The sequence below is a fragment of the Notolepis coatsorum genome (genome assembly GCF_963971535.1).
Source record: "Notolepis coatsorum genome assembly, chromosome: 10".
Lineage (NCBI taxonomy): Eukaryota > Metazoa > Chordata > Actinopteri > Aulopiformes > Paralepididae > Notolepis > Notolepis coatsorum.
In genome coordinates, this window is record NC_140174.1 from 126522388 (window position 1) to 126534363 (window position 11976).

The 11976-nt window shown below is 44.4% G+C and overlaps 1 protein-coding gene across 1 annotated transcript in view; it reads right to left on the reverse strand.

Annotated features, from left to right (window-relative positions):
• Positions 1-9457, reverse strand: part of LOC311235436 (bone morphogenetic protein 3-like) — a 14805-nt gene extending 5348 nt beyond the window's left edge. Inside the window, exons 1-2 of the mRNA XM_084322898.1 lie at positions 8798-9457; positions 333-1246 (exon numbers count right to left, since the gene is read on the reverse strand). Of these exons, the coding sequence (XP_084179024.1) occupies positions 333-1246; positions 8798-9092 (1209 nt within the window). The 5' untranslated portion in view covers positions 9093-9457. The remainder of the gene's footprint in view (positions 1-332; positions 1247-8797) is intronic.
• Positions 9458-11976: the final 2519 nt, after the last annotated feature.

Below are 11976 nucleotides of genomic sequence, written 5' to 3' on the forward strand. Positions count from 1 at the left end.
CACAATCTAATATTATTATTATTATTTACTTTTTATACAAATTATTTATACAATTATTAATTTCAATATAGAATATTCGTTGACAGCCCTACAAGTACAATTAGTTACTGCACACTACATCACCCCTGAGTGGAACATGGAAAGCCAAACTTTCCCCCACTGTACCGAAAACCCGTACCGAACCTTGACTTCAAAACCGAGGTACGTACCCTACCGTGGTTTTGGTGTACCGTTACACCCCTACCACCTATGGATAAAAGTTAAAACTCTTGAGGAGTACAGCCAAACATGATACATACATTCATTGCGATTCTATTTACACATTGGCTCACCTTTGGCATGGGGAACTGGCAGGACCCAGAGCAGTAGTAGGCATCGAAGGACTTGGGTGAAATAATCCACTCACTCCAGCCGATGTCCGCGAAGTCGACCTTCAGGTAGCGCCGCGCGCAGTTCCTGGACTCGTGCCACTGCTTCTTCCGAGCCTTTTTGATGGTCTGCTCGTCAAACTGCAGCAGCGGCATCTTGTGCCTTTGACTCTTCCGTGTTTTCTTGCGCGGCCGCCGGGCCTGCTTGTTGTCCAGGGGTTCGTAGGGACCGCTCTCGTCCCAGCCGGGCGTCTCGTACGGATACTCTGGCCCGGGCAGCTCGTTGTTCTGCAGGGGAACCGAGGAGCGCCTGTGCCTGCGTTGCTGTCGCTGCTGCTGCTGCGCCGTGTTGTTCTGCGTGTGAGCTCCCAGCTTCTGGAAGCCCGGCGCGACGAGAGACTCGTGCCTCTGGAGGCTCGTGACGACGCTCTCGGGCTCCGAGATGGCCGAGTCGTTGGCGTAGACCAGGATGTACGGCGAGCGGTCGGAGAGCAGCCTCTTCCACGGCCGGGGTCCCTGGGAAGACACCTCGATGCCGATGAGCAGCTCGTGGTGATGTTTGGCCTGGTTGACCACGCGAGTGATGTCCTTCCACTGCCAGGAGATGAAGTCCCTGTACAGGGTGGAGACGTTGATGAGGAAGTGGCCCAGAGTCCTGGTCTTGTTGTCCACAGAGCCGAAGCCCCAGACAACCATCTGGATGTGTCCGTTCCTCCTGGGGCCGTGCTGCCGCACACAGCTTTTAGACCCGCCGCCGCATCCGGCCGTGTTGTTCTGAAGATCTCCGATGTAATAGTGAAGCGTGGCAGAGAGCACGGCTTCTGACTTGGTGAGGGAGGTCAGGTTGAAGACCTGCAGGTGTTTGCTGTTGACGGTACCTGTGGGGGTGGAGAGGAATCGTCAGTTAAACACATCACCGCAGAGAATCACAAGCCATTCTATTTCTCAATGTGGTTTCAACATGGGGGGGGGGGGGGCACTTTAGGCGGGAGGGGGGCACTTTAGGCAGGGGGGTCTGGAGGTCCTCCCCCAGGACATTTTGAGTGTCAAACATTTAATTTCCTGCATTCTGGTGTACCTATATGCACCAATTTGTGCATTTTCTGCATCAATTTATGGTTATTTTTTGTGTTTTTCATGTCCATTTGTAAATATTTCGCTCTTCAGTATTTTTCTTCTAGGCTTTTACACAATTGGTTTATAATATGGATGTCCGATATTATCGGCCTACCGATATTATCGGCCGATATCGGCATTAAAATGTGATATCGGAAAATATCGGTATCGGTTTTCAAAAGAAAAATATATATATATATATATTTTTTACATTTCTATAGAAATGATGTCCGATATTATCGGCATTAAAATGTGATATCGGTTGATATCGGTATCGGAAATTAAGAGTTGGACAATATCGGTATATCGGTAGGGATGGGTACCTTTCACATTTGAACCGATACGGTACCGGTACCGGTACCTGTGAATCGATACCGGTACCCAATGGTACCTTTTTTCTGTACTTTAGTCTAAAAAGAATTTATTTACCTACCTCAGTCGTGAAAAAAATTATCCAAACTTCAAATAACTACAATTTCGACTGTTTTCGGCTTGCCATTGCTTTGTTGTTGAATCAAGTCAAATCATAGGTAAGCATATATTGTGCGTGTGAACGTTGACATGAAAAGAAAAAAGGTAAAAAAAAAAAAGTATTCCCCTAGGCATTTTCGATAAATGTGTCCTCGTCACTCGGTCGAGCTCCAGCTCTGTCACTCAATGACTTTTCCTAAAAGTACCCGCTTTATCTGGCACGGTTTCTGACATTTCAAAATGACTTCAGGAAAATGTAATTAGAACGTTATTCCACATATATATGGAATATATATGTGGAAAGTCACAGCACTTTGCGAGCGTCTAGCGCAGGGGTGGCCAACCCGTGGCTTGCGAGCCGCATGTGGCTCTTTGCCCGTCAATGTGTGGCTCTTCCATCCAAAAAAATAATTATAATATTTTTTTTTATTTTTTTTTTTTTTTTGTCATTCAAACCTGTGGTAAACCTCATATTTTTATATTAAGAGGTAATTATATAGTTTACACTGTTTATTTTTCTCATATTTCTCATATAAGCTGTCGGGGTCATCTGACCCCTTCCGGTGGGAATCAGTGACATTTTCTCCATGGCTGTGCTAGTGTTAAAAGTGTGAAGGGATAGCTATAGTTTAGATTTAGATTGTTGTTAGCTAGCTAACTAGTTGTTAGATGGCTGTTAGCCTTGATGCTATCACGACATTCCAGTTGGGGTTGGTCGTCACATTTTCTTTGGGGTTGGTTGTCACATGTTGTGTAGGCTATTATTGTTAGGCCGATTTATTGTGTTCTTATTTTGTTATATAGGATGGCCTAAAGATTGAATGAATGAATGAATGAAAACTTTATTTAACAGATTGCAGAATGGGTACAATACAGTACGGCTCAATACACACAATTGTTAAGGGGATGCAGACCTGAGAAAGACGTTTGTCTTGTTTCCATCAGGGTCCCCCATTTTCAATTCATATAGACATTTATGACATACACAACATACATGACATTTATGGCATAGGGACATATAGGTATTTAGTACTGATACATTTGTGACATAAACGGTATTCAAATATATAGTACTGTTACCCCTAGATCCTGACAGAGTATATACATATGATGGGGAGGGGACTGTACATTAGGAGGGGGTGGGTGGGTGGGAGAGAGATATACATACGGCGGGGAGGGAATATATACATGCGGTGGGGAGGAGATTGTCTATTAGGAGGTGGTGGGGGTTTTGGGCATTTACGGTGGCCAGTTTCGAATTGCAGCCTCCCGTAGGTGCTCTTTAAGAGCGGTTTTGAATGTGGGTAGGGATTCACATTCCTTTACAGCTTTGGGTAGGGCGTTCCACATTGATGTGGCATAATTGCGAAACGTATTTAGTCCCTTGTTTGAGCCGAATCTGGGTTTAACATGATTTGTTGAGCTTCCTCTGGTGTAGTGGTTGTGGTATTCACTGACCTTTGGGAAGTATTTTGACATGTACATGGGTACCTTAGTCGTATAGTGTATCTTGTAGACCAGGTCCATTGCAAATTGCTGTACTCTGTCGTCTACTCTAAGCCATCCTAGGTTGTCAAAGTGGGCAGGGGTGAGGTGGGTTCTGGGGGTAAGGTCAAGTAGTAGTCTGACCAGTTTGTTTTGTGATGTTTGTAATTTTGTTTTAAGCGCCTTTGAGGTGCTTTGGTACCATGAGGTGCACGCATAGTCGTAGTACCCTTGAATGAGTGCTCCTGCCAGAGTCTTCAGGGTATTCTTGTTTACCAGAGAGGAGATCCGGTACAAGAATCTAGTTCGTTGGTTGACTTTTTTTATTACATTGGATGCCATTTTGTCACAGGAAAGATTTGCCTCTAGGATGGAACCCAGGTAGGTAATTTCGTCTTTCCTTGTGACAATATTGTCACCCACTGCAACTGAGAAGCCGTCGGTCTTGCTGAGTTTGTTATTTGAACCGAAGAGAATGGACTCTGTTTTGCCCATGTGTAATGATAGTTTGTTATCAGCGAGCCATATGCAGATTTTGCCTAGTTCCGAGCTGAGGGTTTTTTCAACCTGCAACTTGTTCTTGTCAGAGACCAGCAGGGCTGAGTCATCCGCAAACAGGAACAAGTTGCAGTCACAGGCTGACGACATGTCATTTGCATAAATTAGGAAGAGTAGCGGTCCTAGTATGCTTCCTTGTGGAACACCACAGCTCACTGTGAGGGGGGGGGATAGAGTACCGTTTACCTCTACCATCTGTTCTCTCCCCTCCAGGTAGGATTGCATCCAGCTCACTGATAAGCTATCAAAACCAATTGCTTTTAGCTTGTCAATCAGAATGGAGTGATTGACAGTGTCGAAGGCCTTTTCAGTATTTGCCCGCGTCCACCTCTTGTTTGATGTGGTCGTTCAAATAGAGGAGGCATGTGTCAGTGGAGTGGGACGTTCTGAAGCCAGATTGGAATTCGTAGATTAGATTTTTTTCCGCCAGGTACTTTTCGACCTGTTCGAAGACTATTTTCTCCATGACTTTCGAGATGGAGGTAAGAATAGAAACAGGGCAGATGTGTTTCCTGTTTATGTTCATGTTAAGATGCATTAAGTTATGTATTTGTCAACTTGTCAATGCAATTAAACTTTCAAATTTAGTTCTGCCTTCTTGTCTTCTTTTTAAGATTTTTCCCATTAAAACACATGGTGACAACCAACCCCATAGTGTGTGACAACCATCCCCATGCTGGGGTTGGTTGTCACAATGTGTCAGAGTGTCTTTGATAGGTGATTAACTCTTTGTTACAATACGTTGGAAAATGAGAGGGATACACATTTCAAGCCAACATCTTAAGCTTCAATTTAATGTAGGAATTACTATTGAAAGATGTTTTGATTATGAGCAATTCACACTAGAGTCAAAAGAGTGACAACTATCCCCGTTCTCCCCTATAGTGCTTTTGATACCATAAGGCCTGGGCTACTGGGTGAGAAGTTGGAGGCGATGCAAGTAGAGGCCCCCCTGGTGTCCTGGGTTGTGGACTATCTGACGGGAAGACCACAGTACGTGCGCCTACGGAGCTGTGTGTCAGACAGACTGGTCAGCAACACCGGGGCCCCGCAGGGGACAGTCCTCTCTCCCTTCCTCTTCACTGTCTACACCAACGACTTCCACTATCGGAGTCCTGCCACCTTCAGAAGTTTTCTGATGACTCTGCGATAGTGGGATGTATAAAGGACGGTGACGAGAGGGAATACCGGGAACTGGTAGTGGACTTTGTCACATGGTGTGATAAAAACCACCTGCAGCTAAATGTGGCGAAGACCAAGGAACTGGTTGTGGAGCTGGGGAGGAGGAGGAGTGCACCTGTGACCCCTGTTTCCATCAGGGAGTCAATGTGGACATGGTTGAGGTGTACAAATACCTCGGTGTGCACATCGACAACAAACTGAACGGGTCAAAACATGCAGAAGCACTATACAAGAAGGGCCAAAGCCGACTCTACTTCCTCAGAAGGCTGAAATCCTTCAATGTCTGTACAAGGATGTTGAGGATGTTCTATGAGTCGGTGGTGGCGGGCGCCTTCTTGTACGCTGTGACCTGCTGGGGCAGCGGACTGAGAGCAGTGGACACAACCAGGCTGGATAAGCTGGTCAGGAAGGCCAGCAGCGTGGTTGGGGTGGAGCTGGACTCTCTAGCGAGGGTGGCGGAGAGGAGGAGCCTTGCTAAGCTCCAGGCCATCAGGGAAAACCCCACCCACCCACTATACACAGACTTGGCTGACAGGAGGAGCATGTTCAGTGCTAGGCTCACACTACCCAAATGCAGCACTGAACGGCACAGGAAGTCCTTCATTCCAACAGCCATCAGACTATATAATGCATCACTGTGCCTCACTGCATCACTGAGCACAGAGCGGCAGCTCAATAGTGGCAGGAGGCCGCGACTAGCGGCCTCCAGGCTCCACAACAGGGGGCAGCGACGGCTGCCAGACATTGATCTAGGACTTATAGGAACCCAAGGAGGACAATACACTACCTGAAGCATACTGCACATTATGTGACACTGTGAATACTGTGAATATATATTTCATTTAGTTAGATTTAAATTATAATTATATTGACCAAATTGTTTACACTGCTTCCCCCATGCTCAGTATATTCTTACTGTATTTATTTCTGTATATTTTATTTCATTTCATTTTATTCTATTTTACTCAACTCTTATCCTAGGCAACTTGATTTGATTTGTGTTATTATTCTAATTTGTGACCTGTCCTGTCTAAATGTTTAAATGTTTAAATGTTGAGCGATTTGCAGTGTCAAATTTCCCACGGGATAATAAAAGTATTTCTATTCTATTCTATTCTATATAATACAACATGAGAAGATGCAGTGGTGAAAAGGGTAGAGAAGATTCAGATTGCACTTCATATAAATTGCGCTGGAGTTAAGTTATATAGGCTACTTCAGGAACACAATGATAGTTACTGTACAGGTGGCCTATTTAGGAACCACGAAGAACCTGCATTTAAAAACTGATATAAAAACATATATCATTATGGAAATCCATGTATTTTAGGCTGGCATTGTTTAATGCCATAACGGTTGCCTGTCGGTAGGGGGCAATGTAACACCAACTCTGTCTGTCTGGTCGATAGTAACCTCGTTCTATCTCCTCCGTGAGAGGTCGATAGAGACTCGACATGGTGGATAAAGCCATTTAAAAGTGATAATAACACACTGCAGCTACACAGAGTTGATGAGATCACTCAGATCACTCAGATCACTAAGTCGCGTAGCCTATAAATAACCACAAGGAAACGCGTCAAAATACAAAGACTAGTAGGCGACCGCGTCAAACGTGCGGAGTGGCGCGCACATTCCTCCGGCGACGCGCTTCAGGGCAGGAACAAAAAACCAGGAGGCAAATCGATAATTAATAACCTATGAGTTGTTTTAGATTGAAACATGACTGGCAACGAAATCGATAATTAATAACCTATGAGTTGTTTTAGATTGAAACATGACTGGCAACGTGGTTCGATGGTCGGAGAGGCTCATTGCCGAGAGGGTAACAGGTTGCTGCGTTTCATGATGAAGACGCTCTCAAGTCTCAACAGGTGTCTGAGTCCACAGCAGAGGTGGAAGAAGTTACACAGTTCACAGAAATACCCAGATAAATTAGTCCTCTGGCCATCCATTCAAATCCTACTTAAGTAAAAGTAGAGAAGTATTCACTATTGAATGTACTTAAGTGTAGACCATTAAAAAGTTAAAGTATGCATAACATGACGACGTTTGTGTATTCCAGTCCTTTGGAGCATTCAATCATCAATCCATTAACCTCTAAAGGTTAAAGTGGTCTGTGGTCCAGTAGTTATGCTGCTCTGATTAAAGGTTGTGTTAAAGTGGTATGTGGTCCAGTTATGCTGCTCTGATTAAAGGTTGTGTTAAAGTGGTATGTGGTCCAGTTATGCTGCTCTGATTAAAGGTTATGTTAAAGTGGTATGTGGTCCAGTTATGCTGCTCTGATTAAATGTTATGTTAAAGTGCTATGTGTTCCAGTTATGCTGTTCTGATTAAAGATTATGTTAACCCTTTCACTGCCGCACTACCAAACGGTTTCACTGCGACAAACACAGAAGGTTAACCCTTTCACTGCCCCACGACAGCAGGTTACCCCTTTCACTGCCACACTACAGAAGGTTAACCCTTTACTATCACACTACCGACGGGATAGTAAAGGGTTAACCTTCTGTAATGTGGCAGTGAAAGGGTTCCACATTATATATATCAGTTTTCAAAAAAAATTACTTTAACCTTTATTTACCCAGGCAAGCAAGTAAGAACAAATTCTGATTTTATTTATTGTCAAAAGTATGCATAATGTTGTGTTAATTCCACGACAAGATATGTAATGTTAATTACCTTTTTTTGAAAACCGATATATATAATGTGGAACCCTTTCACTGCCACATTACAGAAGGTTAACCCTTTACTATCACACTACCGACGGAAAGGGTTAACCTTCTGTAATGTGGCAGTGAAAGGGTTCCACATTATATATATCGGTTTTCAACAACAACAAAAAACGTTAACCTTTATTTACACAGGCAAGCAAGTAAGAACAAATTCTGATTTTATTTATTGTCAAAAGTATGCATAATGTTGTGTTAATTCCACGACAAGAGATATGTAATGTTAATTACCTGAAATTATTCAGTTTTTTGGGGGGAGGGGACCCTGCATATATCGGTATATCTACATATCCCTTACATAGTTCCGCTGCTGGCCAGTATGACTTACTACCATAGTGTCTTTATACCTGTATCACTGTACATATATTAATACTACAACCCTGTACATACATCTGATTAGCACTATTAAGTTACTCAGTAGTACTAATTTATATATTGTATGCTCAGTTTAATCACCTATACATTGTACTGTTGCACTTTACTGTTACTGTTACATTTGCACTCTGGTTGGATGCCAAGCTTATTTTCATTGTACTGTACTTGTGCTGACAATACATTTGAATACATTGAATCTAATCTGATCAGGGCCAAGAAGTTCAAAACATTGAAGTTTGATGTTTGATTGCAGAATGGGTACAGTACAGTACAGCTCAATACACACAATTGTTAAGGGGATGCAGACCAGAGAAAGACTTTCGTCTTGTTTACATCAGGTTTACATCATTTTCAATTCATAATGAGTTGAAATGAATGAATACAAATCTCTGATCCAATCAGATAGGGATTACACATTTTGAACTCCTGGGCCCCGATGATACAGTACTATACCAGTATATACCCCCAATGTGCTTTGATCTAATCGGATCTGATGCAGTAGGCTATACGTACCCCAGTGTGCCTTGAAGCTACGCACGGTGTTTCCATCTTTGAACGGGAAGCCCGCGCGGTTGTACTTGGTGTAAAGCATCTGCATGTGTTCCGTCATGGTGTCCTGCTGCTGCAGGTTGTCCTGCTCCGGGTGGTTGTCCTCCCTCACAGAGTCCTTATTATCCGCCGGGAGGGAGAATTCCACCTTCCTCCTCAGACCCGCGAAGTGGTCCTTCAGCGTGGCGCAGAACCCGGCGCTGCACACGCAGCTCCACACGCACAGCGACGCGAGCAGCAGTCGAGAGGACAGAGACATGGTGGTGGATGATAAGGAGGACAGGAGGGACTTTTCGAGGTGTCTCGCTGCCGGTGTAAAGTTGTCGCTCTATGAGCTCGTTTTCCCAAACAAGGTCTTATTATCTCCAAACGGGCATAACATCACCTGCGGAGAGGCATCGCGTCGAGACGGAACACTCCTGTGTGTTGCGCAAAAAGGTGCCTATACGGTCTCCAAGTAATTATTGTCTTCGCTGTGCGTCCCGGCGAGGACAGTCTGGAGGAGGTTGAAATTGTAAAAAAAAAAAAAAAGGAAAAAAAAAAAGGTGAAGGATAATAAAGTCCCAGCGAGGTATAGTCAGGCTACTAATAGAGGACAGAAGCAGACCTGGGCTGATCTCTCTCTCCACGGCTCAGCTTTCATTGAAGGTAACGCATGTTGTGCTTGGTAATATATAGGGCTTGTGGGACCAGCTGGGTATTCCTCTCATATACGGAAACACCGGCCAGCAGGGAGAGAGAGAGAGAATAGAGAGAGAGAGATACAGCGAGAGAGAGAAATAGAATAGAGAGAGAGGGAGGGGGGTAGTCTGTTAAAGAACCCCCACCCCCGCAAACCCACACTAATCTTATGATCTTGATTCTGTTTTATTTATCAGTGGTCTGGTCGAGATGTTAAATAGCTCACTTGTAGGGAATGATACACTCGTAATTGATTTTGTCGGAGACATTTGGCAAAGACAATATTATCATTCTTTGTTTTGCTGAATATTGTGAGGACCTGTGTGGGAACACAACCCAGCGTTTGTAAGTTTGATCACCCAACCCACATGTGTATGTGAGTCAACTCAGACTACCATTGACCTCTGACAAGTCCAAAATCTCCAATAAAGGGGTTATAGCCAGTGGTGCGTTATTGAAATCATCTGGGGTGACACGCACCACGTGCACGCGCGCTCCCGGCGCGTGCGCGCGCTCCCGCGAATGCGCATTTAATGTCCCCTCGCTTGGGCACAGACTAAAGACAGTGCCTAATTGCCTCTACGAATGGAATGTAACACGTCTTCACAACTAGGTTAGGTGTGAATGTGTCTGAGAACGTATTTAACACACCTGACGACCGGAGCTATTGATATAGCACGGGTAGCACCACACCGTGCTACCCCGTCCCATGAACAACGCATGCCTGGTTATAGCATGCGGGTTAAGTGATCATTATATGATATTCTGTACCCGCAAAAAGCTAAAACAAAAGGCTGGCTGTCAGAAAACAGTCACATCTAGAGACCTCAAAACCTACTCTAGCGAGGCCTTTAACCTTGAACTGGAGAGCCTGGACTGGTCAGATGAGCTCAATGGTACACTGGTTGAAGAAACATGGCTTGGTTTCAAAACCAAATTTTCAACAATACTAAACAACATGGCCCCCCTAAGAACCACCAGGGTAAAAAATCGCGCTGAGCCGTGGATGCACACTGAAATACTGACCGCTATAAAAACCAGAGACAAAAAATGCTCTGAGTTTCGTAAAAGTCAGTCAAAGCTTACCAAAAGCACGAGCAGTGAACTCCAAGCCCACGTGACTGAACTCAAACTGGAAAGAAATGACGTAAACTCCATGATCAAAACTGCAAAAACTTTGGAAATGACTCAATAATCAACTAGGCTGCAGTAAAAAACTTAAAACCAGATTCTCAAACATAAACATAAAGACGGACAACACGCTCATCACAGACAAGCTGGATGTAGCCAATTACTTAAAAATTTTCTTCACAAACATAGCCACAACACTGGTAAACAAACTACCCTCCCACTCAGGGCATTATGGGGTAGAACACATAGTAGCATACTACAAGAACCTAGGGGTCCACAAAGACGACTTCAAACTGGAAATGGTAACAACAGATGAGGTACTAATAAAACTGAGTGCCCTCCAACCGAACAAGGCCACTGGCCATGACAACATCCCCTCCAAATTCCTCAGAGATTCAGCAGCCGCCATCACCCCAGTCATCACACACATAATAAACCTCTCCATAAAACAATTGCGAGAGTAACACCCCTGCACAAAAAGGGCAGCAAATTAGACCCAGGCAACTACCGCCCTGTTTCTATCCTTACCTCCATCTCGAAAGTCATGGAAACAATTGTATACGAACAGGTCGAAAAGTACCTTGCGTAAAAAAATCGAATCTACGAATTCCAATCTGGCTTCAGAACATCCCACTCCACTGACACATGCCTTCTCTATTTAAACGACCACATCAAACAAGAGGTGGACGCGGGCAAATACTGCGGCATGGTCATGCTGGACCTACAAAAGGCCTTCGACACTGTCAATCACACCATTCTGATTGACAAGCTAAAAGCAATTGGTTTTGATAGTCTATCTGTTCTGAAGGGCCAGATTAACACTGAGAATCTGCGTTTATTATTTTGTATAACTTGTATATTGTTTATATATAAGCTATATACCTTTGGCGGAGCTGAGCGATCATGGAGTAGACGTGTTTCACGTGAGCTCCCTTCTACCGTGCAGAATATACGTTTCTCCCCATTAGTCCTTATTTAATTTTTTTTGTTTTTTGTCTGCTTGTTGAGTCGTCGTGTTTCAAATACTGTAGTCGACTTTTTTCGACTTTCTGCGATGTCGGTGGTGGAAACCAGATCCATGAGCGCCCCAGCCGGCAAACCACCACCGGGCCTGGCCGCACCATCGCCCGGTGTCGGTGAGATAAGCGAAGCTGTGCTCTTGGTCATGACCAAGCTCCATGCAGAATCTGAGACACGCTTCGCTGAAGCACAAAAGAAAGTGCTGGCGGATTTTTGTGATAACCTTCATCGAGAGATATCAGAAGAAATAAGGTTGGCGGTCGTCCCGCTGATAGACAAGATGGAGTCGCTGCACACTGTCTCCTCGGCTA